This window comes from Ornithodoros turicata, unplaced genomic scaffold (genome assembly GCF_037126465.1).
Source record: "Ornithodoros turicata isolate Travis unplaced genomic scaffold, ASM3712646v1 Chromosome21, whole genome shotgun sequence".
Classification (NCBI taxonomy): Eukaryota; Metazoa; Arthropoda; class Arachnida; order Ixodida; family Argasidae; genus Ornithodoros; species Ornithodoros turicata.
In genome coordinates this window covers 410,241-433,295 of record NW_026999337.1, presented here as the reverse complement: position 1 = coordinate 433,295, position 23,055 = coordinate 410,241, and the positions used below count along the sequence as shown (strand labels likewise).

The 23,055-nt window shown below is 44.4% G+C and overlaps 1 protein-coding gene across 2 annotated transcripts in view; it reads left to right on the top strand.

The window, feature by feature from the left end:
• Positions 1-14,774, top strand: part of LOC135373135 (store-operated calcium entry regulator STIMATE-like) — a 39,708-nt gene extending 24,934 nt beyond the window's left edge. For both annotated transcript variants that reach the window (XM_064606396.1, XM_064606397.1), the window contains one exon: positions 8,596-14,774. In XM_064606396.1, coding sequence (XP_064462466.1) covers positions 8,596-8,802 — 207 coding nt within the window. In that variant the 3' untranslated portion in view covers positions 8,803-14,774. The remainder of the gene's footprint in view (positions 1-8,595) is intronic.
• Positions 14,775-23,055: the final 8,281 nt, after the last annotated feature.

Genomic DNA, 23,055 nt, shown 5'->3' with positions numbered 1-23,055 from the left:
AACAACAGAAGACTTACATAATTAGCAGAAAATCGATTACAGTAAAACCCCGTTAAACCGTACCTGGCGGGGACGCAGCAAAACTACGGTTTAAGCGGCACTACGGCATATCCGAAAATACGAGATAACCACATACCTTCGTAATGAGAGAGGGAATCACACACAGAACGATGTTTGTTGGAAGAAAACACGTCAAATAGTGCTTTAATTCACAGAATTGCAGAAATCGGTAATCTTCGACTGTCGTTGCACCGATCTCGCGGCGAGAATCGCGGCCTCAAAGTCTTTCAAACCGGGAGCCAGCTGCTCCATTAGTCCTTTTTTTCTGAAAACAAGCGCATCACGTCTAACGCTCGAGCAGTATTCGCAACCGTGGGGCACTGCACATCTTCGGTTTCCTCCTCCGTGTCATCGTCGTCAGCCTGGGAGTCTTCCGGAGGCACGGTTGGAGCCACAGCAGCTATGATGTCTGCGTCGGACCACCCGGGAGATGTTGCAACATCGTTGTCTACATCGCGAAACGCCCCGAAGGAGACACTCTCAGCAGAGCCCTGGCGTTCCAATATCTCGGAAAGGAGGTCGTCACAGGATGCGTCTTCAACTTCCACCGTGTTAGCAGCAGCACTGTTGTTGTCCGCACGCACAAACTTGGCGTGTCTGAAACAGTTCTGCACTGTCGTTGACTCCACCTGAGCCCAGGAGAACGCAAGGAGATGGATGGCACCCATCAGGTCAATTGAATAGGTCTTGCTGTTCTCCATTGCTAGGAGCATCCTACGCAGCAGGTTCTTTCTGTACAGCTGCTTTACGACCCGTATAACCCCTTGGTCAAGGGGCTGCGACAACGATGTCGTGTTGGGGGCAAGAAAGACTAACTTGATCGCGGTGAGGTTGGCCACATCGACGTGCGAAGATGCATTGTCCAGCACAACAACCACTCTTCTGTTCTTTGCGGCAAAACGACGGTCCAGGAGACGGACGTACTCCTTGAACAGAACAGCAGTCATCCAGGCCTTCCCGTTGTTGCGGTAGAGAACGTTGGACGGCAGTCTTCCTCCCTTGAAGCATCGCGGCTTCGCCGCTTTTCCGATAACCAGTAGCGGGAGTTTTTCATTCCCAGTCATGTTGACGGCAAACGCGACGGAAATCCTATCTTTTGAGTGCTTCCCACCAGAACAAGTCTCACCACTGAAGGCTAGGGTCCTGTTAGGCAGCAACTTGAAGAATAATGCCGACTCGTCCATGTTAAAAATGTCCTCAGGATCGTAGTCTTGCAGGATTTGGCGAAGCTGTCCGTTTTCCCACGCTTCTGCGGCGTCTTTGTTGGCCTCCGCGCTTTCGCCAGACACCACTTTCGAAACAATGTTGTAGCGCGCCTTGAACCTTGCAAGCCATCCGTTGCTGCACACAAAGTCATCATGTCGCAGTTGTAAGGCGAAAGTCCGCGCTTTTTCGACGAGAAGCGGGCCACTGACAGGCAGGTTCTCACTCCTTGCTTTCTTCAGCCACAACGCCAATGCCTCTTCGACATCTGCATAGGAAGATCCACGTAAACGGCACCTCTTCAGGTTGGCTGCTGCGTCGGAGTTCCACAGTTTCTCCCTGGAGTTCCAGATTGTGCAGACAGTGGTCAGGGGCAATCCTTTCTCACGAGCTAGTGCTGCCTTCCTGACTCCTCGTTCAATCGCTTGAATAAGCTCGAGCTTCTCCTTCACTGTCAGAACTCGGTGCTTTACCGATTGCTTGGGCATGGCGTAGCTTGCGGGTATTCGACGATCACCGATGGTCGCAGAAAACGGTAAACGTGAAAAGCGTTCCAGAGCCTAGACTACAAAGACTGCTATGGCACGCGCGATGCGATAGCGATAACTTTCAGTTTTCACCCTCTCCTCTTTTTGGGGAAAGCGCATCATACAGCGGAAGGGAGTCCACGTGTGCGTCGTAGTCATGAGTCACGTCCCAAGTTGACCTCTTGGAATTTCCTTTTCTCCTTTGTTTTGCGTGAGCGCTGTTGTCCGCTCGCGGAGCGAGGTCACAGAAAGGACGAGTTCACGCGTCACGGAATGTGGAACAGCTACGGATTATCCGATATGTACGGAAAAAACGACTGCGGTGTAAGCGGGCGTAGAATACATTGAGCTGAATGGCAACCTGCTCCGGGATTCAACACAACTACTGTTAAACCGGAACTACGGCTTAAGCGAGTACGGTTTAACGGGGTTTTACTGTATATCTTATTCATAGCGTTCAGTAGCAAGTGGCCGCAAACTTCGTAACTCTCTTGCTTCTATAAGTGACTTTCCGCTGGTGGCTCGAGTTCAGAGTAACAATGATTGCTCAAAATCATTGTTACTTTGAACTTGCACGACAATGCACTAGATTTTTGTACCGCGTGATGGTATCATTTCCAGTAATTGTTTTCAGGTTTCCTCTAGCTGTGAACCAAAATACAAACAATACTGCCTAAAGCAATACTTCCAAGTACAGTAAAACCTTGTTAATTCGAGCCCGGATAATCTGGAAATTCGGATAACTCAGACTGCCCGCGGGGTCCCAGCAATCATGCATACAAAAGTATAGGAATGGATGCTGGCAGATTCGGAAGCATTTGGAGCGATTACGGATAATTTGGCGCTCGTGACATTTGCTCCCGGGGCTATGGAGCGAAGCTGCACGAACATGATAAGACTATTCGAGTAGTGGTGCCAGTAAACAGCAGCAGAGTGAACTGACGTCGCCATCACTATGCTCATTGGCATTACACGGTGTCTGTCCTTTGGCATTTGGCATAAAGACCGTAGGTAGATCGGTATCTGTTTCCTTTTGCTCATGAATGACATGAGTTTGGGTAATGGTGCACAAAAGAACAGAAAGGACAGAAAACAAAAATAAGGTAAAGAAAGGGAGAACAAACAACAGCATGTACAAACTACACACTTGTGCCGGCAGAATCAAAGTGCTTAAGAAGACTAGACCTGAAAGCATCCCAGGTGTTACCAAACAAGTGATGATCAGACTTTAAAGACGTAGCATTGAACCCACTCAAAATTGGGTCCAACTGGCAAGGGTCAGATAGGTGGAGTACATGAAAAGGAGTAAAGAATACAGGCACACGAAACTGGACAATCGATAATAGATTGCTGTAGTTTGTAGGATAGTTATCAAGTTTGTACAAAAAGAGCAAGTCGCGTAGAGTACGGCGATTAGATAGTGATACAATGTTCAACATAACGAGTAGATGATCATAGTTGTAGCTGACAAAAGGACATAGGATCTCTGGTCTTATGAAACTGCTTTAGGCTGTGTTGTTTTGTGAACCAAGCGACGCGTGAGGCAAAAAGGCTGGCGTGGATGAGGACGACTATCGCCATTTTAATAGCGTCCTGCCCGCAGTGGTGCAGCTTTCGGATTACTTCGCAATTGACGATGGTGTCACTGTAGCCAGACTGTTGACAGATAAAACGGTTAACAGAAGAAGAACGGTTGACAGAAGTTCATTTGTAGCTGGAATTCGGGGACCTTCTCTTCAAGACCCTTGTTTTGAAGCTATCAGGTAGACATGCTGTACGGATTACTAGTGACTTATATCTTGACTTACTAATTAAATTACTTTATGTAGACACAGACCTCTTGTGCCTTTTCCCCTAACTTCATTGCCGTACTAAAAGGTCAATGGTTCAACTTGTTGCAATACGGAATACTATATGCCAATATTTACACTTACGGCTAGTTCCATCTCCAATCGAACTATCCGGTACACTTGATGTCTCGAATTTATGGAAATAAAAAAAAAATGTTGAAGCCATCGGTGAGTGTGGAGAAATAAACACTTTCCGAACTCTCTGTGCTGCGCGGTTCAGGAAATAGGAGAGGAGGAAAAAGCTTCCCCTCATAAGACGATGTCGTCGCGCGCGGGTTTGAGCATTCGCTACAAGGCTATTTCTTTTCGCATTATAGAAAATTCTTGATCTGGTTTTAGACCACTTAGGGCACAATACGATCCTGCATTGGCAGTGCTGTGTCCGTTTTTGTTTGTCTGCAAAAAAATATCAAAGTTGACTCAAAGTGCCGAAAAACACCATATTCACCGCAGCTTTGTGGACGATGTACAAAACGGATAAGACTGGGCTTTATGCTGTTTAATTTGTCATTCATAGGTCTATCGAATGATGTATAATTTGTGGCTCTACTCTGTAAGGAACGTAAGCAATACATCTTTTAGTAGCACCATACCACCGAAAAATGACGAATTTCGGAAGCCTTTATCCAAAAAATCCCACCAAAAACTTATCTAAAAAATTTTATATGTTGTAGGTAGTTCCTTAGACTATGCACAGAAGAAGAATCAAAATTCGGACTTGATCAGTAGGCGCACTGTGAATTTTTCGCCAACCCTATGCGTGGAGTGCATTCAAGCGGAGGCACCGTGTCCCGCGTGTTGCAAAATCAATTTTTCCAAAGGGACTTTGAACTTCTGTCTTCACATAAAAAGTAATTGCTGTCATTTGAAACCGTTCTGAGCACTGGCATTCATAATAGTGTTGTAATCGTTGAATGTAGATTGTTGAGCAACCAGATATGCTCACATTTTTTGCGGGGTGACACACATGCATTGCAAGTGCTGGGAGCCCGTGAAGAACAGAATGCTTTAGAATAAGTTTAATAACACAGCCAATAATTAATAATAACGCAGCCAATGCAGGAACCTATTGTGCCCTATGTGGTCTAAAGCCAGATCAAGAAATTACTATAATGCGACAAGAAATGGCCTTGTAGCGAACGCTCAAACCCGCACGCAACGACATCGTCTTATGAGAGGCAGTTTTTCCCTCCTCTCCTATTTCCCGAACTGTGCAGTGCAGAGAATTCAGAAAGTGTTTATTTCTCCTAAATCACTGATGGCTTCAACATATATTTTTTCCCCATTCCTTCGACACATCAAGTGTACCGGATTGTTCGATTTGAGATGGAACTAGCCTTATTGCACTTAAAGCGCGTGTTGTTGCCTCCATTTCTTACACCAGTCTCTGATAAGGTCTTTGGTTGTCATGTACTATCGTTCCAAATAATACGTGAAAGACATCTGCTTACAGACTGACTAGTTTGGCTTTGTTCAAATCTAAACACACAAAGCACACGGAACTATATTGACTGGTTCATGTGTCTCACATCCTGTATGTGACTCAACTGACTAATTTGATTTTATTGAAATCTAAGCTAAACCACACATAAGCTATATTCACTTGTATGTGCACCTGACCTGAAACGTCTATCTGGCTCAACTGAAAGTCCAAAACTAACGGGCTTACAGCGAACACATTTTAGTGTAGAGATCCTGTGCTCACAGTACAAAAACATTTCTGCTACATTGGTAATAGAAAAAGCTGGCTCTTGGTACCCTTTTAAGAGATTGTGTAATTGAAAATAGCTACTCCACATCTCCTCGACCTCCCTCTAAAAATTTTTTCGTCACCTCACCTCACCTCAATCTCCCTCTTGAAACATTTTCCTCACCTCACCTTACCTCAGTCTCTCTTTTGAGAAGGTTTCCTCACCTCACCTCAATTTCTCTTTTAGAAATTATTCCTCGCATGACGAACTAGCACTGGGAACGGGACAGAGAGAAGAGACGACAGGTGCAGGTGCCCATTCCCAGTGCTAGTTTGTCATGCAAGATCAACACGCCCGGTTTTTCACTTTAATGAAATTATTCCTCACCTCACCTCACCTCAATGTGCGTGAGGTGAGGGTGAGGGCACCCTCACCCTCATTTGCCCTCGTGAGGATGCCCACCTCTGCTCTCCGCGCAGTTCACACGTTTTCCAATGGCTCCACCGAAGATCCTACGGAAATGTATTACGCTCGAGCAAAAAGTAGCGCTAATTAGAGAAGTTGAAAAGGCTACTATGCCTTTAGTGGAAGGAGCTGGCGGCAGCTAAGATAGCAAATTGCTTTGCGCACGCCAGATTTTCCAGGGGTCCTGCGCACGATGACCAAGAGCATATCCCTGACATAGAGGACTGCGACCATCTCTACAGGCGAGTGCATGAGCTTGTTGGACAGGAGGCATACGACGACTTCTCTTTGTTTGCACTTGATGCAGACGTCCTCGTCGTGTGCCCTACCACGGACGAGGATATTGTGGGCACTGTGATAGGACGCCGATGCGAAAGTGACGATAGTTTGGATGATGAGCCCCGGGAAGTTTCAAGGACGGCTGAGACGCGGGACATGCTCCGTTTGATCCGCAATAAAACTGAGTGCGGCGGTGGTGACGACGGCCTCCTGCTGCGTGTGCACAGACTGGAGCAGGCTCTCCTGTCGCCCAACAAGGCCGCGCCTCAGAAGCAGCTCACCTGTTTTTTGTAATGAAATAAAAGTGCTACCATGCTGATAATTTCCCAAGGTACGTGTCTTTTGGGATAACATTGTTTGCACACGTTTCGGGCACCACTGGAAGCATTTGTAGCCGTTCCCGCATTTATCGAAATACCACTTATAACAAATTTTTTTCCAGTCCCAACGACTTTGCTATAATGAGGGATTACTGTAACTGGCATTTTGTTGTCCTTTTGTTATTTTGACATTCGGATAATTCGGATATTCGTCATAGGTCCCGTGAGATTCGAATTAACGTGGTTTTATTGTACGTGCTCGAAATGGTGCACATCGTCACGACCGATTAGATGCGTGGACTTTGGTCGCAGCTGAAGCGGCAGACGTCACACGTGTATGATAGGTTTCTCCCTGAGTTTACCCGTACTATTGCATCGCGACTATTACGATCAGTTTGAACTGCAATATTGCTGCACGATCTTTTTTAACCGAGTCACCTTTACGACGAAGATTTTCCGCGTCCTCTCGGAGTTCGTCTTAAAGGCTGTACATGATTGCTGTATTTGGCCTGCATATCGAATACTTCAAACATTCAGAAAGCCCTACTGCTGTCCCATCTTCCCCAGACACGGCTCTTGAACTGATGTCATAGTGTGCCTTGAACCTCGCTAGTCAGCCATTGCTGCACACAAAGTCATAATCAAAGTGCTTGAGCTCTGGAGCAAAATCTCGTGCCTTTTCAAGAAGAAGCGGGCCATTGGCGAGCAAGTTCTCTGTTCTCGCTTTCTTGACCCACACTATCGAGGCTTCCTTCATGCCTGGGAAGGGGGAACCGTGTATACAGCACCTCTTCAACCTCTTCCTTGCATTCCACGTTCCACAGACAATGGTTAGTGGTAAACCCTTCTCATGGGCCAGCTCCACCTTCTGCGTTCCGTGATCAATGGCTCGGATGGTGTGTCAAGCTTTGCCTTTACACTTAACATACGGTGCTCCTGCGACAAGGTATTAAATTTGAGAGATCCGTGTGCGCACTGTTTGTTTCTATCAAGTCCCACACCACTAGAACGGAAGCTCTTGTGGTGGCTCATCATCGACCTTTGCGATCTGATGATGATCCGTTCTGTCAAAAACGATGTCCTCGTCGATGGAGACCGTTACCGCTCACAATCTTGTCACTGTTCTTCAAGGTTGTTGACAGCGATACACCAGGCAGGTTTTTGAACAAGTTCCACCTTGTCCGCTTTCGTGGCCGTGATAGCTGCCACTTTGTCTTTGATCATCAGCGTTTTGTACTTTGGCATGGTTCCTTCACACAGTGCAATTTGCATGTTGCATTCAAAACCACATGAGAACATGAAGAACACAAGTGGCAACAAGAGAAAGCGTGGTGAGAGCAATGGCAGTAGTGAGGAGGGTGCGCAATATGATTGGCAGGTCACTGGGCACGTGGTCTTGTGGGCGCTGCATAGTTGAGGGTGACTCACAGATGTGCCACGCTGAAGGACACTGGAGTACAGCGCAGGAAGCATTTCAAATTAGGCAAATTAGATCGCAACGTGCAATGTGCAGGACCAGAATTTTTGGGCAATGTGGGACATGAGAAATCTTAGAATTATCCAGGATTTCGAATTCAGCGAGTTCGGATTAACGTGGCATCACTGTATAGTGAAAGTTAGGGCAAACTGAGTGAAGGAAACACGTGCTTACCAATTAATATGACATAGCTGATACGTAGTTTTCAGTAATGTTATTTTGTAATTAGTTGCGCTTGCACTTTTTAAAGGGAGTCTCCTTTTCTTGAGCTGTTTGCTTCATCATAATTTATATGTTTGTTGATTCGAGAGTGCAGCGTAAAGCAGTTGTGACACATTCGTCCTTGATATGCTGGATATTTGTAAACGACTGCTGTTTGGATTGATGAGAGCCTGCGTCGCAAGCTTTCAGGAAAGAGGGTAATAGACACCTAGAAAATTGTCACAGTGAGTACCGAGGCTAATCTAGTTGAGACATAACGACAGGCTCTGACTCTAGGAGGGGTCACTCGCTTACGGGCATCAGTAAGAATGGACGAGGCATTCGTTCAGGGGCAGCTATCTTGCCGGCTATGATGAATGGAAAAAAACATTTTCTCACCAGTACTCTGGCATAGATCAATGGGTGCATAATGTGATGAACCACCTGTACCTGAAAGTGTCACTGCCTTCTTCGTGTTTAATTTACTTTGTGCAAAAGCTTAACAACCCTGTGTGTTCTTAGGTCTTCATATTTTGGGTCACTGACAACTTCCTGATGCACAAGCCAAGGAAAATGAAGCGTGACAAAGAGACAAGCTCTCCGCAAGCCCGGGTGTTCTACCGTCAGGACGATCTGTCAGCCTCTCCCGAGTGTGAAGTGCTCCTTTCTGGTGACGACCGTTCCGACGGTGCAGTGCACCATCACCGCCCGACCATCGTAGTCAAGTGAGGTGGACTTGAATCGAGCAAAGATGATACTTGATAGAGAGATAAAGAAGATATACTCGAGGCAGTTGGCACCTGCTAAGAAGGTGAACTTACTGCATGTAGTCGATGATCAAGGTTCTTATCTGGCAGATGACAGGGTTATGCTTCATCAGTCTTACTCCAGAGCAACCTACTTCCAGTCATGACTTTTCTTGGCCAAGCTGGAAACGCATATACTGGATTTTCCTTTTTCTTTTTTTTTTCTGTTTAGGATATGCACCAGAAAGAGTCAACTTTCTCATGTACTGGCCATTGGTAGAAAAAAATCTAGGTAGTAACAGGTACTACCATGTTGTTGTCCAGTGGTTGTAGATTGTGCTGTGTTGATTTAGTGGCCTTTCTTCCGCATTCCCGATGGCATTTATTTTCGAGGAAACATTGTATTACATAAAATAACGTTACGCTTTTGTAATTCCGAATTTGGGGGGTCCGCCCATATTCCAATGTTCAACCAGTATTCTGGTTTACAGTCGTGCTTCGTTAACAGGGGCCCCATTAATATGGACAACTCGAATTATGGACGATTTTTGCCAGGACCAGAATTTTTCGATGCATTTTTCGTTTCGTTAATGCGGAAACTCACTTTTCGGACAATGGACGGCCCAGCAAGGTTTAAACCACATGTAGTCTATGTATTTTCATATCGTTATTATGGCAAGCCTCTTACCACATTCTACAGGAGCACTTTTGAAAGTACGACGTTCCATTGCACAAAGGGAACTATGCCCTCTCCTTCACAGCCGTCTACAAGAACTATAAGAGGAAAGGGGATATTTGTGGACACGAAGGGACTGGAAAATCCAGTATGATGTCATGACTGCTCCGAACACGTCCACAGGCAGTCGACCCTCGTACAAGGAGTTGCTCCCTTAGTTAAACATAGTGCAGTCACTCAGCAGCTTACGAGAACAGAGGCGGTACTGTTGTCAGGCTCTGGTTTCAAAGACCTGAGCAACACAAAGCCAACGGTCACATCTGCTATCGCTCAAGCGGGACTACAAATGTCTCTTCAATTATTTGAGGACCACGGTGATGAGCAACAGGCTCTATGTGTTGCCAACCTTATGTCAGAGGGACCATGAAACGATATTTGATGAGGCTACGATCATTTTCATTTTGTTCCTCCGTACTAAAGTGTTCTCCCTGTGAAATATCAAGTTGAAAATCATTCAGATGGCGAAAATATTGTATATTAACCACAGCCGAATGAATGACGGCTGCTATGTCCTGCCTTCGAGGCGAACTGGCCATGACATCATGCACAGAGGACGTTGACGATTTGCGAACGATCTTTTGGGAGCAAATTGCTAAATTTGCGAGCAAGCTTGCAAACTTGAGCACGAAATATGTTTTAATTTGACGTATCTAATCGTTGACACAGAATCCTAGCAGAAGTGTAATGTAGCTGTTGATTGTCAGCATGGTTACTGGAGCACGTTTCCCTCTCTGAGCTTCTTCTTCGTCAGAAAATGTCTGTGTCGGTGGCCTTTTGAGAGCTGCCGCGTACAGACTGATTCGTAGACACTGTATGTGTCACATAATCTCTTCCACCATCGCTGACAATTTCTACTGAATTGGACAGCAAATATATGACGCGGTTGTTGTCCAAACTGAAACCATGCACTCCCGCGGTCCCGCGGGGTGTGTTCTCCAGGTCCCCCACAATTGACTGAGAGAACTGGACGTTTGTTGAAGTAAGCCCACTTCGAAGGTATGTATCCGCTTATCACGCCCCGCTATTTTGCGGGGTAACGGCACCCTCGATGCACTGAATACAGTTAAAAGTCAACGTGTGTATGATAGTGAGGGACCATGGAGAATCGTTTCCGGCATAGTACACGGAATGTGCGAAAATCATTGCATGGTCCTTCTACGCTTAAATCAATGTGCAAGCAAGTATACCTGCAAACAGTCACTGAGTTGGGAATTTTTTCAATAAACCTCCGTTGTTGTTTTCTTTTTCCTTGGTATTCGATAGCATGGACGATTCACTATTTCAAACAATTTTGGTCGGGGAAGAAAATATCCGTATTAACGAGGCACGACTGTATACTGTGCTGTACTTACGCACCCATAAGGCTGTATTGCACATAGCATCGTTTCCCCCTTACTTTGGTGGCCCAACTTCACACACAAATGCTTATGTTTCTTCACCAGAAAAACTATGCGTCAAGAGCATCAAAACCAAGTTAGTAGTTGCCACTTTTTCTTTGCTAACAGTTGTTTGGCCGTTATTTTTTGTTGACGAATGCGCATCCTCATCACCAAGTGATCCAAACCTCCAGAATACCTTTATTGTCATTCAGATCTGCATGTCTGAAGACCTCGCATGCGCATAAATACTGTTTTTGCCCCCCCTCTCTCACTCTCTTTTTCCATGTTATGAACACTAAGAGGTAGCAACTAGTATCTAACTGGAAACATTCTTGCTGTGAATGCCAAATTTATGAATGCAAACTGCATGATTTCTTGAATTTTTTTATACCATTATAATCGCATTCAGTCATAATTATTGCCCCAATAATTATTAATCACAAATGACAGCCAGAATGTTGCATATTTTATTGTCTCTTTTAAAATAAGTGGTCACACTATCCTCAGGACTTGTATCTTATTAGGCTATGAAGGAACTAGGAGTGGATAGCGTACATGCCTGTGAGAACTTGTGTTGAGATCTATTTCTGTCGTAATGGCACTTGGAAAGCTAAAATTACGGAGCATTCAGTCTTACTGCTCCAGAATATACTGTATTTTCCGGTAAATACCACGCACGTCGTACATTGTGAAAAGTGTCCTTTAGGGCCAGTGTTTGTTATGCATCGGAGCTTTTTCCTAGAAGGACAGTCCCTAATGGCGCTTTGTCAAAATGTGGCAGAATTTGCTCGCCTTGCACCCACTGTTGTCACTTGAACATGGGTGTTCAGGAGCTAGCAGTTTTAGTTGTTTGAATAACACTAGGGCCATTGTGGTCGCTCATGTTCCAGTTCTGTCGTCTGCTAACACACGTTAAATTTGGCACATGGCCAATCAGGGCCATTGCTGGCCCTCGCGGTGTAGATCTGACGACACCAACTATAGTTGGGCGAGAGGCCAGGCAAAAAATGTGCTAGCTGGGAAATTCCTGGTGCCAAGAAAGCACCACAAGTGATTGTCACATTTTGACCGAAACACAGTTGTGCAGAATCTGGCAAAGAAAGCTGTCAGAAAATGACCGCGCAAATTTGTCATAACAAAGGTGCCGTGCTACCTCTATTCGTCAGCCTTGGCCGAGTTGTGTGACGAAGACGTAAGTAATTAATTTAAGTGCCACGTTCGGGAACTCTGGTGGAAAAAAAATGATACACAGTGAGTGCAAGTAGCAGGGAGACGTGACGGGCTAGCTGAGGTAGCGAAGCGGGTCCAAGAAGAATGGGACAGCTTAGAAGTGTCCGTGATCCTCCTTGAGTCAGAAGGTTAGCGAGGTTGAAAGGAATATGAGAGTGGCAAGGATACCAAAGTCTACTGCGCGCTAAGTCTGTCGGATTGAACTTGGATGGCTTTGATACATGCTGCATCCCCGATAGGTCTAATAAAATTTACACTTAGCTACTGTGGACATTAGCGGAGATGTAGAGCTTACAGTTTCTACGCGCTGGTAGTGTCGGTATATCGTTCCCCTGGGTCGCAATATACATAAGCACCTCCCCCCTGACAAAATGACAATCTGCAATTTCAATAGGGACTCGAAAGGACTTGAATTCAGTGGTCCCACTGATCCCTGACAAATGTGGATCTTCAGTGTGAAGATGTAAACAATACATAATCGTAAAAGTATTACTAGAAATGATAATAAATTGCAACAAGAAGAAAAACAATATCGAGTGAGTGGATGATGACATTCTAATAAATGAGAATAATAGAGAATGGGGCCTCAACTTTCGCGTACCCACTTGTTGCATGTTGAGAAAGCACATGTCCGCATACTTTCTCACGATTGTGTTGCTGAACATTCTACAGTTTATTATTTTTGAACTATACAAATGCCAAAAAATCTTGTCACGAAATCGTACTTCCGATGAATTAAAGCAACTGAGAAAAACAAATGTTCTCAAGAAGTCATTCACAAATGTGCAAGTAGGTAATTTGCCAATTAGTGAGTTTTAATGATGTGCATGTGCAGCACCTTAAGTGTACGTGCAGCAAAATCCCCCAGAAAAAGGAGGACGCACCGTGTATTTGCAACATATTCGTTATGAGAAATGGAGAAAATACCTAAAATTGCAGGCAACCTCCTTAGAAACCTACTCTCTCTCTCTCTCTCTCTCTCGAAATATTACAATCTGCGCAATGCTTTGACCAAATGTAAAGCCATAATATGGTACCACGCAAATTGTTCAATAGTCATTGGTCATCATATTATGTCACTGTACAAATATCACTTAGGTAGTGTTTTAGTAGCAATGTTTCACCTAGTCATGCAACAGGACAAATTTGACATGGACCATGTTATTCTACTTGAGGCAGTTGTGTAATTAGAAACAAAATACAGTCATGCCTTGCTTATCCTCAATTTTCCGGATACCAAATTTCCGGATAAGTGAATCCAGAGCGAGGATGCATGCAGCATCATTGTAACAATTTATTACACGCACAAAAAAAAACGAAAAAGTACTGTCTTCTAGCACTCGTCATTTTAGAACTTTTTATTGGAAAATTTGGACACGCAGAACGTCACAGATCGTAGACTTGTCAATGGCAAGGCCCAGTGCCTCCTTAATTGAAGAAGGCTCGAAGGCCAGGAATACTTTCACATGGTTTGGATAGCTGACACTTGTGCATAGACTTCTTATACTCAGTAAAAAGCGGACACCTCTTGTGTTTTTCGGGAGCCATAATCACTGTCTGTCCACACTAGTCTCCAGAGGCTGACCCTTCACAAAAAGGGTTCAAAGAATAGAGGAGGAGGAGGAGGACTGAGGTCATAGTCACGTTCCCATATAAGCAAATCAGAATTGGCCACTGGTTCTGGAACATTGTTCTTGATACTTCACGTCCAAGTAGGGATAATGAATTTTGGATAACAGGATGGAAAACGAAGGTGAACAAAGTCGTTCCCGATCACGTAGTCCATAAAGCTAGACCATAAGCGAGGCATGACTGTAGTACAGTTTAATTTTCAGTAGACGATAAATACCAAATAGTCTTTATGGTGAAATGCCGTACTCTATGACTAATGCATTTCGCACACATGGTGTTCATCATACGCTTCATTTTAATGCAGTGTCTCATACGTTAAAAGCAATATGCATTGTCATCATAGGTGGTGCTCCACCAGTTGTGATCAGGATTGTACATCTTGGAGCTTTGAAGGTTTCTTGATAACTTGAACCTGCAAACGTAAATTGTAAGCGTCACTATTAAAAGACATGCGATAAGATGCAATGCAAACATACAAGTGGACAAGCTCACCTTTATGGGAACACCATCAACATTGTTTAGCACCTAGAAGCGGTACTTAATTTTTGAAACATCCCATCCATGCAAGTTGTTTACATGTTCCTTGTATCATTAGTTAGAATTAGTTCTTTTATATCTCTAACCTGCAGTTGTCTTAGGCGGTTACCGGTTGGAAGATGCGGAGAAGAAAATATCTTGTGGCATAATGTTTTTTTATTCTTTTTGTCTCAAACAAATAAAATTCAGCAATACAAGAGAGATCTGAAGAGGTTACGGAAGCAGAGATTGTACAATGTGCGAGAGAAAAAAAGAGTCAGAATTTTCTCCTTACGATTATTATGCGCTTTTACTTTGTCTGCATTTGTCCAAACCAAGAAAAAACAACGGATGAAGCAAATAAGCAGCAATGGATGAGCAATGAAGCAGATTTGTGTTTCTGCATCTTCGTTATGTTGTACCTGTCTGTGTGGTAGTAGTTAAAACTGTGTAATCAATATACATGTAGTGTTACGTGTTTTTTGTGTTCCTTTCTTTCTGCATTGTTCCCTATGTTCAGTTTAAAGTATTACGATAAATTCAGAACTTGTGCATTGCCATCGGATTGCACTTATGCAAGGGCTCGCTTTCGACCCACAGAGTCTTCACGGTGACTATATTCCTTCGTACATGTGGAGTTCCCCCAAATGCTTTATTATGCCTTCATTCGACCACAAAGCCTTGCTACATCATACAACCCACTTGGGAAGGCAAGATTCTCATCAATTTTGTGCACACTCTAACCATATATTCATTGTGTCCCAACTAACACATACCACTGTTTAAAAACAGATGGAGCGCTCTACACAAACCAAACCAGCTGGATGATTAATTAATCGGAAGCGCAAGAAGATGTGGAACACGTCGGTTGCCTTAAAATATGTCAAAGCGGCGTGAAACACTGGGTGCTCTGGTTATGTTTCGGATGTTATTGATTTAATTGTACGTAATAAATAAAAAAAGAACGACTAACCCAGCAAATCGCTAGCGCTTTGTTGATAATCTTTGCTAGAGGTTTGTCAGTTTGGTCGTTGCCTATGTTGTCTCAGTAGAAACATCGCCAGTATAACCCGCTTCATGTCTGTCCTCATCTGTTTCATGTTGCTCGACGTGTTTGAATTAATCGGACAATATTAGTCGGCTGACTTTTAAAAAAACGCTTAAGGAGCCGATTGGAAATTTGTAGAGTCTCTCTAGAAACGCTCAAACGAGGTGCTTCCAGCAAGCTCTGCAAAGCTTTTTATTTTTATTTTTATTTTCTTCTTTTTGTAAGGAAAAAAGATGTGACAACATGCCGGTTCACTGTGATTGAAGGGCGTGTCGTCAATTTTTTCCCGTTCTGTTTTTTTACTGGGACCACACACCTCACACACAGCGTGGGAAACACCTGTGTCAAGTATCTCAAGGCCCACTAAAACATCTACAAGTGATATCTCGGACCTTACACCAATATCTTGAAAATTAGCTGATTAATCGAATCAGATTAACGAATTACGCGCAGCAAGAAAGATACTAGTGACTAGGATATGTGATTGCTAAGAACATTTACTTGGTGTCATTTACTAAGACGCTTTGTCTCTTTTGAAGTCTCGGTGCGTTTTAGTGGAGACACCCTGTACATGTATTAGAAAGCGTGACAATCACTGTAATATGTTCTTTTTGTAGCCTTTATTTTTCTTTTGCATCTGCGTCGATTTGGTAGTGTCTGTTAGATTCTGCACACCATCCTTGCATTGCGATGCAAAATACGCATAGCACTTTCAGTCAGCTTGACAGCTAGCATACCTACTGTATTTACTCGCACAGTTTACACCTCCTCATCTTTGGCTTTTCCCCCGGTGTTATTTAACGGTTCCGAGAATGCCCAGTCAAATAAATACTTCATAATATAATGGCAGTTGAGTAAAGAGCCCTACATGGACTGCTTTCTTGGGCCAAGCATGAGCCCGGTCTACTTTCATTAACTGCCCAGGCCAATGACTCCATACCTGGCCTAGACCACGCTCGAGAAATTTCTAGGCTGTCGATTCCCTCAACTACTGAGCAGCGGGTTATAAAAGTTGTGTAACTCATGCCAGAGCCTGATCCATGCCCACAATGTCCAACCCAAGCCCAGCCTAGGCCTGCCAAAAGCAGGCTTTGCCTGACCAGGGATGTGCAGTGCCCTGGTTGAGTGTAGATAACAGGCCCCACCTATGGCCCTTCATTTCTGAGTTAAAAAAAGTGCGTGAATTGTGCGAGTAAATGTGGTCCTATAGAGCTAGATTCATCACTTTTTTAAAATGCACCTTGCATTCTCATTGGGAGATGTACATTTCATGCCGCTACCTGCTGTAGTTTAGGATTGATTTATGGTGCTGCATGCGTGGATCAACCTTGTATCCTTTGTCATTACATCTTAAGATGTTGCGTTTCCTGGAATTTAGGAGAGTTGAGAACAAGCATTCACTTTTCCTTCTTTTCCTCTTTTTTATTTCTTATATTTACTCTTCTACCATCAGATGTAACATACCAAACTTTTTCTTGTCCAGTGGGCGAACGAAGATTTAATTAGTTTGAAGTAAGGTAATCTAACATAGATGCATGTAATCTAACGCATATTTATTGCTCGTTTGTGATCCTCGTAATCGGATCGCTCCGTGATTTCTTGAAAATCTGCTTTCAGTGACTTCTTGGTTAGTTTGAAGCTACATTGCAGATGTATTTCTTTATTTTATGTTTCGAAAGGTGCCTCGATACATAATGATGTGTTGCAACCACGCCCCCCCCCCCCCCCCCCCCCCAACAACATGCAAAGGCCCTAAATTGTTTTCCTGCGTACTACTCTTCCAATGTAACTGCACCCGCAATCTTTTTGCAACACCCTCCCAAGCTTGTGATTCTGGATAGACTACTGGATAGACGCTGTTATGTGAAAAGGTGTCGAGGTTGTATTCAGGATAGACTCTTGCCTTTCAATGGGATTGGAGACCAAAGATGCAAATATTTAAGTTGCACCTCTTCTTGATGCTACGTGTGTGACTGTTTGTAGTCCTTCTGTACATACCGTCTCGTAATAAACTGATTTATTATAGAAGCCACCCATTAGCCATCACCCCAGCTGTGCACAATATTTCCTGGTACGTACTGGGGCAATATTACGTCACGTGCACCATTACTTTAATAATGATGATTGAGGTGTTCTCTACCTCACTGCTGGAAGTCAAATGGAATAATGAGTCCCCTCACAGCGAGGACTTAGCGTTGGTTGGCGGGATTTGGTTATGGACCGAGCAATTATCACATACTGAGAGTCCAACTGATTTACAGACACTGAAAGGTTTGTGCTCTCTACATCTTCCACATCACCAGTGACGGAATCTAGGAGAGTCAACTTGTTGCAAGCGGTGACGCCACTGAGCTGTAAAAGCAACATTGAGTCGCATCCGATGAATGCGATTAGTGACGAGAGGTGCTTCGTGGCATCCAGAAAGCGAGCGACTCTTGCAAGTATAGATGGGGGGAGAATGTCAGTTGTGTATTGGGGTTGTCTATTGACAGGAGTTGCCACTAGACATTGAAGAATGGAGCAACAGTCTCATCGCAATACTCGTTTGTCTTCTTGACGAGAGGGTTGCTTCTGCAGCCTGTTCATTCCCCACAACACTACAGTGGGTTGGAACCCACTGGAGAACCAGCCTGTGTCCTGCTTCGTAGCCTGCTGACGAGCCTCGTATGCCTGTTAGTCATTCCAGCTGAAACGTCCCAGCGTTGTTGCTCGACCAACGTCATTTTCCGAGAAAAAAATATATGATGTTGGTGCATGCGTAAACGTGCACCAGAAACAATATTTTTTCCCAACGCAGTGTAGAAGGGCCGTAGGGCGGGATCGAATATCGGCTCCGGGTGAAAAACCAGGGCACGCTTTGGCGCTTGTCGAGGGAATACCGCTGTAAATAGATAAAAAAATTCGAATTAGGTCGTTTTGAGGAAGGACAGCTTCCATACCAAGCGATCAGCGCATTAAAACATACTGGGTGAGCAAAGTCAGTGCATATTGTGCAAAGTTCGGATTTTTTTTTTCCTTAACAACGGTTGGGTAAAATCAGACGATTATATTTTTCTTGGATAGTAAACTATCGATACATTGCACACAAAAATATTTTTCGTCATGTGACAAATAGTTGATTTTCTAAAACAAATGCGAAGTTGGCCTTTTGGGCAAATATCGACAAATTCCGTGTACAAGAAAGGGCATTGGTGGACGAGTTACGAATCTGAATTTACCACCGAGGTACTCGTCGTCATTACGGCTACCAATACCGAAAGTATCTACAGGGCGTTTTGTTTGTTTATCGCAGCCTGAAAGTTAGTACGGGAAACGCAAAATGGCGCGGAGTAATGCTGCGTCACAACTGGTCTTTTTGAGTGTGTTTCTTTTTTTCTTTTGACTGTCGAAAGAATGAAAGCACCAAACTCAAGCTTTCACTTTTATAATAGCAGGTAGCATTTTATTACTGGTCCTGTAGCATTGCATGCGGCAAGGCAATGGTTTGCGCCAAGGGGTCACAGGCATAAGTGGCTTAGATCGTTTTCGTGATGCTTGCGAGCGGTCAACTGTGTCCGTCTGGTAATTGCACTCTAATGAACAACGTAATAATAATGGTAATGGTGCCGTGATCAGCCTATTTTTGTGGCTACATGTTGCACGTGCCGCAGGGTAGGACTGCGGGTAATTTCGACCACCTGGGGCCCTATGCCTATCCTCGTCAAAGTAATCTACAGGGATTACTTCTGTCTTTGGTGCACAGTCGAAAAAAGGCGTGAATATTAAAAGTGGTTGACACCTTTTATCAACCAATGGACCAACGTGTTATCTTCGAAAGCGACCTGCCTTATCGGTGTTTCCTCCTGAGAATCCGAAGTCCACACCTGTGACCCTGTGATCTGCCCGCCCCATGGCACGCCCTGCCTTGTTGCTTCGATTCTTTGGTCACTTTGGTGTCGGAAACGGAAAACTCCACCGGCGTAAAACTAAATTTCGTGGAAAATGCGCGAAAAAGCACGCTCATAATTTCCTTTTTTGCTGTTTGTCATTTTTCATGACATACATGTGTGCAAGACGGCAATGTCTTCGCCTTACGTCCCATAGTAATGATATTACTCGCAGGAGTTGATACTGTATCAGTGTACTCGTAAGAACCCGACGTTACTTCCCGACATCTATTCTGCTTAACTTATACTATACTTTCATACACTCTCATCTAACGTACTGTGCTTCTGTGTGGGGTTTAACTCACAAAACTCATCTTCGCGCTCTTCAGGTAATTCAAAACCGAGCTATCAGAACCACATTTGCGTTACCGTTTCTCTCTCATGTCCCATATCACGAAATTCGTATTCTTACAGTTCACGATATAATCTCTGATAGTATACTAATCTTGACTTACCGTATACAGTCACGTCTCGCTTATCCGGAGTTCAGATATCCGGAAAACTTGTTATCCGGACTATATTACCTGGAACGAACCTGCTACCATTGGGTTTTGCCTCGGTTATCCGGAATTCGTTACCTGTATCCGGACACCAAGTACGAGGAACGACATAGGTCATTCTGATTCCCTTATCCAGAGGAGTGTCAACGTCCTCTGTCCCGGGCATGTGACTCCCCTTTCTTCAGAAGTCACTCCCTTTTGGTGTGTGCGGACACACGACAAGCGGAAGAGGTTCCCGTCAGGCCGTCCTTGAGCATTGCCTGTCTTTTGGCCTATGTCAAAGGAGTTTGCAAAAAGACAAAAACCAACTTTCTGAGACTGAGACATCGCCCATCTTTGAACGGCAGTGCGATGCAGGGGGTGCCGTGGCTGTGACATAACATTATGTCACATGCATGCCTACTCATTTCAAGGAGCTCACTTGGCATACATTTTTGAAGAAACGATCTTTTACTTGCTTCCTTTTCTGGGGCTGTGACGAGGTCTCCCAAATTTTTCGTGTTTCCCCGGGAGTCTGCTTGATTTGGTTTTCCGGAAATTCGTTATCCGGACGAAAAGGGACGACTCCCGAGGTGTCCGGATAATTGACACATGATTGTATTACAACTTCACCTCATTTTGCCAAAATTAATTTGCTTAATCTTCGTTCAAACCGGTGTACTAGGGCAGGAGCAGGTGGTCAGTTGAACCTACCTACGGCTAATACAAACTATGGGAGGATGTCGTTTTTGCTCCATGTAGCTTGCGAGTGAAACCAACTAACACGTGGCATAGCATGCATTCGATCTTATCCGCATTCAGAAATCAACTAAAGCATGTGTTATTTCGTAATGCATCTCGTCTGTAACCATCTTCGTTTTTATGCATCATTCATCTCCGTTCCGCTTGCTTTTGTTGGCGGTGTATCATCTTAAATTGTTTTGGTGCGTATGACCTCGATTACACTATCATCGTGCCTTCATTTAGCTATTGATGAGGAACCTTTAACCGGGAGTACTCCCTCTGGTTCCTCTGTTTATATTCATGTATATGTATATTCATTGTTTTGGCGAAATAAATAAATGTCACAATGTCAAAAATGTTTGTGTGACACCGTGATTGTACTTGGCATTTATAATTAGTAGTAGTAGTCGTCACGTCCTATCCCTTTCGTGTCAGGGTGGGCTTTGGCACTTCACCTTCACAGGAGTCGTGTCATTGCCTCTGGGACAAAAAATAAACGAAAACACTCGAAAAAGATGATTTTGTCCTCGTTCTTTTCTCTTCTTGTTTTCACTGCTTGCGCTCCTTGCGCCTTTCCATTCCAGTAGGCGGCGCTTCGTAGTTTCCATTTCCGCTCTTCTGGGCACTGCTGGCTCTGCGTGCTGGCTCTGCTGGCATGGCGTGGTCCTGATTGGTGCTTTCCCGAGTATTTTGCTGGAGTTCGCTGTCGGTGTTGCTCTTGGGGTCGCCTTTGGCCTCTGTCGTGAGGCAGAGGGCATCGGTGATGTTGCAATTCCTTTTGCCTTCGGGCAACCTCTCACATAGTAGGACTACGTGGGTGATGTCCTCAGCAGGCGACCTGCATATTTTGCACGCTGTGTCCGTTTTCCCGAACAGGTCAAATTCCCTCCTTTGAGTCATCAGCGAGCCGGTGCGGGCCTGGAAGAGTAAAGCACTCGCTTGGTCTCCTCTGTAGCAGTTTGCTATGCGGGGCTTCTTTTTAAATGTCCTGTATGTCTCGGGGCTTGGACGCCTTTCCATGTTTTTTCTCCATTTCTCCAAAGTTGTTTTGTCCACCTCTGTCTTGACTGTTTTTTCCCATTCTTTTACTGTTTTCGAGTGGTGTCGGTCTGTTCCTTTGCTGTATGTTAAGTCTAGGGTTGACATCTTTCGGATCCAACTTGTTTTGAACTTCTTGTATCTGAGGCACCTGTGTAGCCTTCCAGCATAGTTTTGTTGGGACAAGAACCTGAGTCTCCCCAGATACTGCAACTTGGATCTGGCCTCTCTCTGGGTGAAGGTTGACCAGCCCATTTCTCCAGTTATAGCTGCGTTGGCCGAAATGCCATTGCCTCCTAAACACCACCTCCCCAGTTCGAGTTGGTGCTTTTCCACTGTTTTCCAGAATGTTTGGGTTAGTGCCAGTACATCACTTCCATAAGTGATGGCTGGCACAGCCATAGTTTTCCAGAGTAGTCGGCCTATGGTGTATCTATTAAAGCTCTGTCTTGCTGTGTTCCATATTAAGCCTTTTAGTTCACTTGATTTTCGTAGTAACTGCTCTTCGTGTAAGGTCAGGATGCTTTTTTCTTCCGAGATGTTTATGCCCAAGTATTTATAGTGGCCGGGTCTTGAAATTTCTTTCCCCTGGATGCGGTAAAGTGGATTGTGATTTTGGGCTGCACCGAACCCCATCCACGTCGATTTGTCCATGCTAAAAGTCAGTGAGTCTTCTTCGGCTACCCTTGTGCAGATTGCTAGGAGGTCCTGTAGGTCCACTGCAGATTCCGCTAGAAGCACTATATCGTCGGCGAATGCAAGACCGGAGATTTTCATGTATTCTCTTTCTCCTGTAGCTGTAATGGTGGTGAATCGAAGCCCTGGTCCTTCTTTGTGTAGTCTCTCGAGCAAGTCGTTGACGTATATGTTGAATAATGTTGGTGACAGCGGACAGCCCTGCTTCAAGCCTGCTGTCATCTTGACTGGTCTCGAAACAAGTTCTCCCAGCTCAAAAACTGCTTGATAGCCTTTGTATAGAGGTCCTTTATCAGTGTTACTGTTTCTTTATTGAAGTAGCATTGCATTTTTCTCCAAAGCCTTTCTTGTGGGATGGAATCATAGGTTTTCTCCAGGTCCAGGAACATGATATATAGTTCAGAGTTTTCTAGCTGTTTATATTCAATAGCCTGTGTCAGAAAGAATATGTTATCGGTGGTTCTCCTGTTTGGTCGGAATCCATTCCGTGATTCGTGCAGCAGGTTTTCTTTTTCTATGCATGCTTGTATCCTTCTGTTTATAATTTGGACGAAGAGCTTGTAGGTGTTGCTGAGTAATGCTATTGGCCGATACGAATTCAAGAACTGGGGATCCTTTCCTTTGTATAGTAATTTAATCTTGGCCTTCTTCCAGCTATCCGGGGTTGTCTTGGAATGTAAGATTTTGTTGAAGCAGTCAGAGTTTCCAATGATGTTTCCTTCAGAGATTTCAGAAATTCATTTGGGATTGCATCTGGACCTTGTGATTTCCCGTTCTTGAGGTTCTTGATTGTTCTTCTCATTTCTGTCATT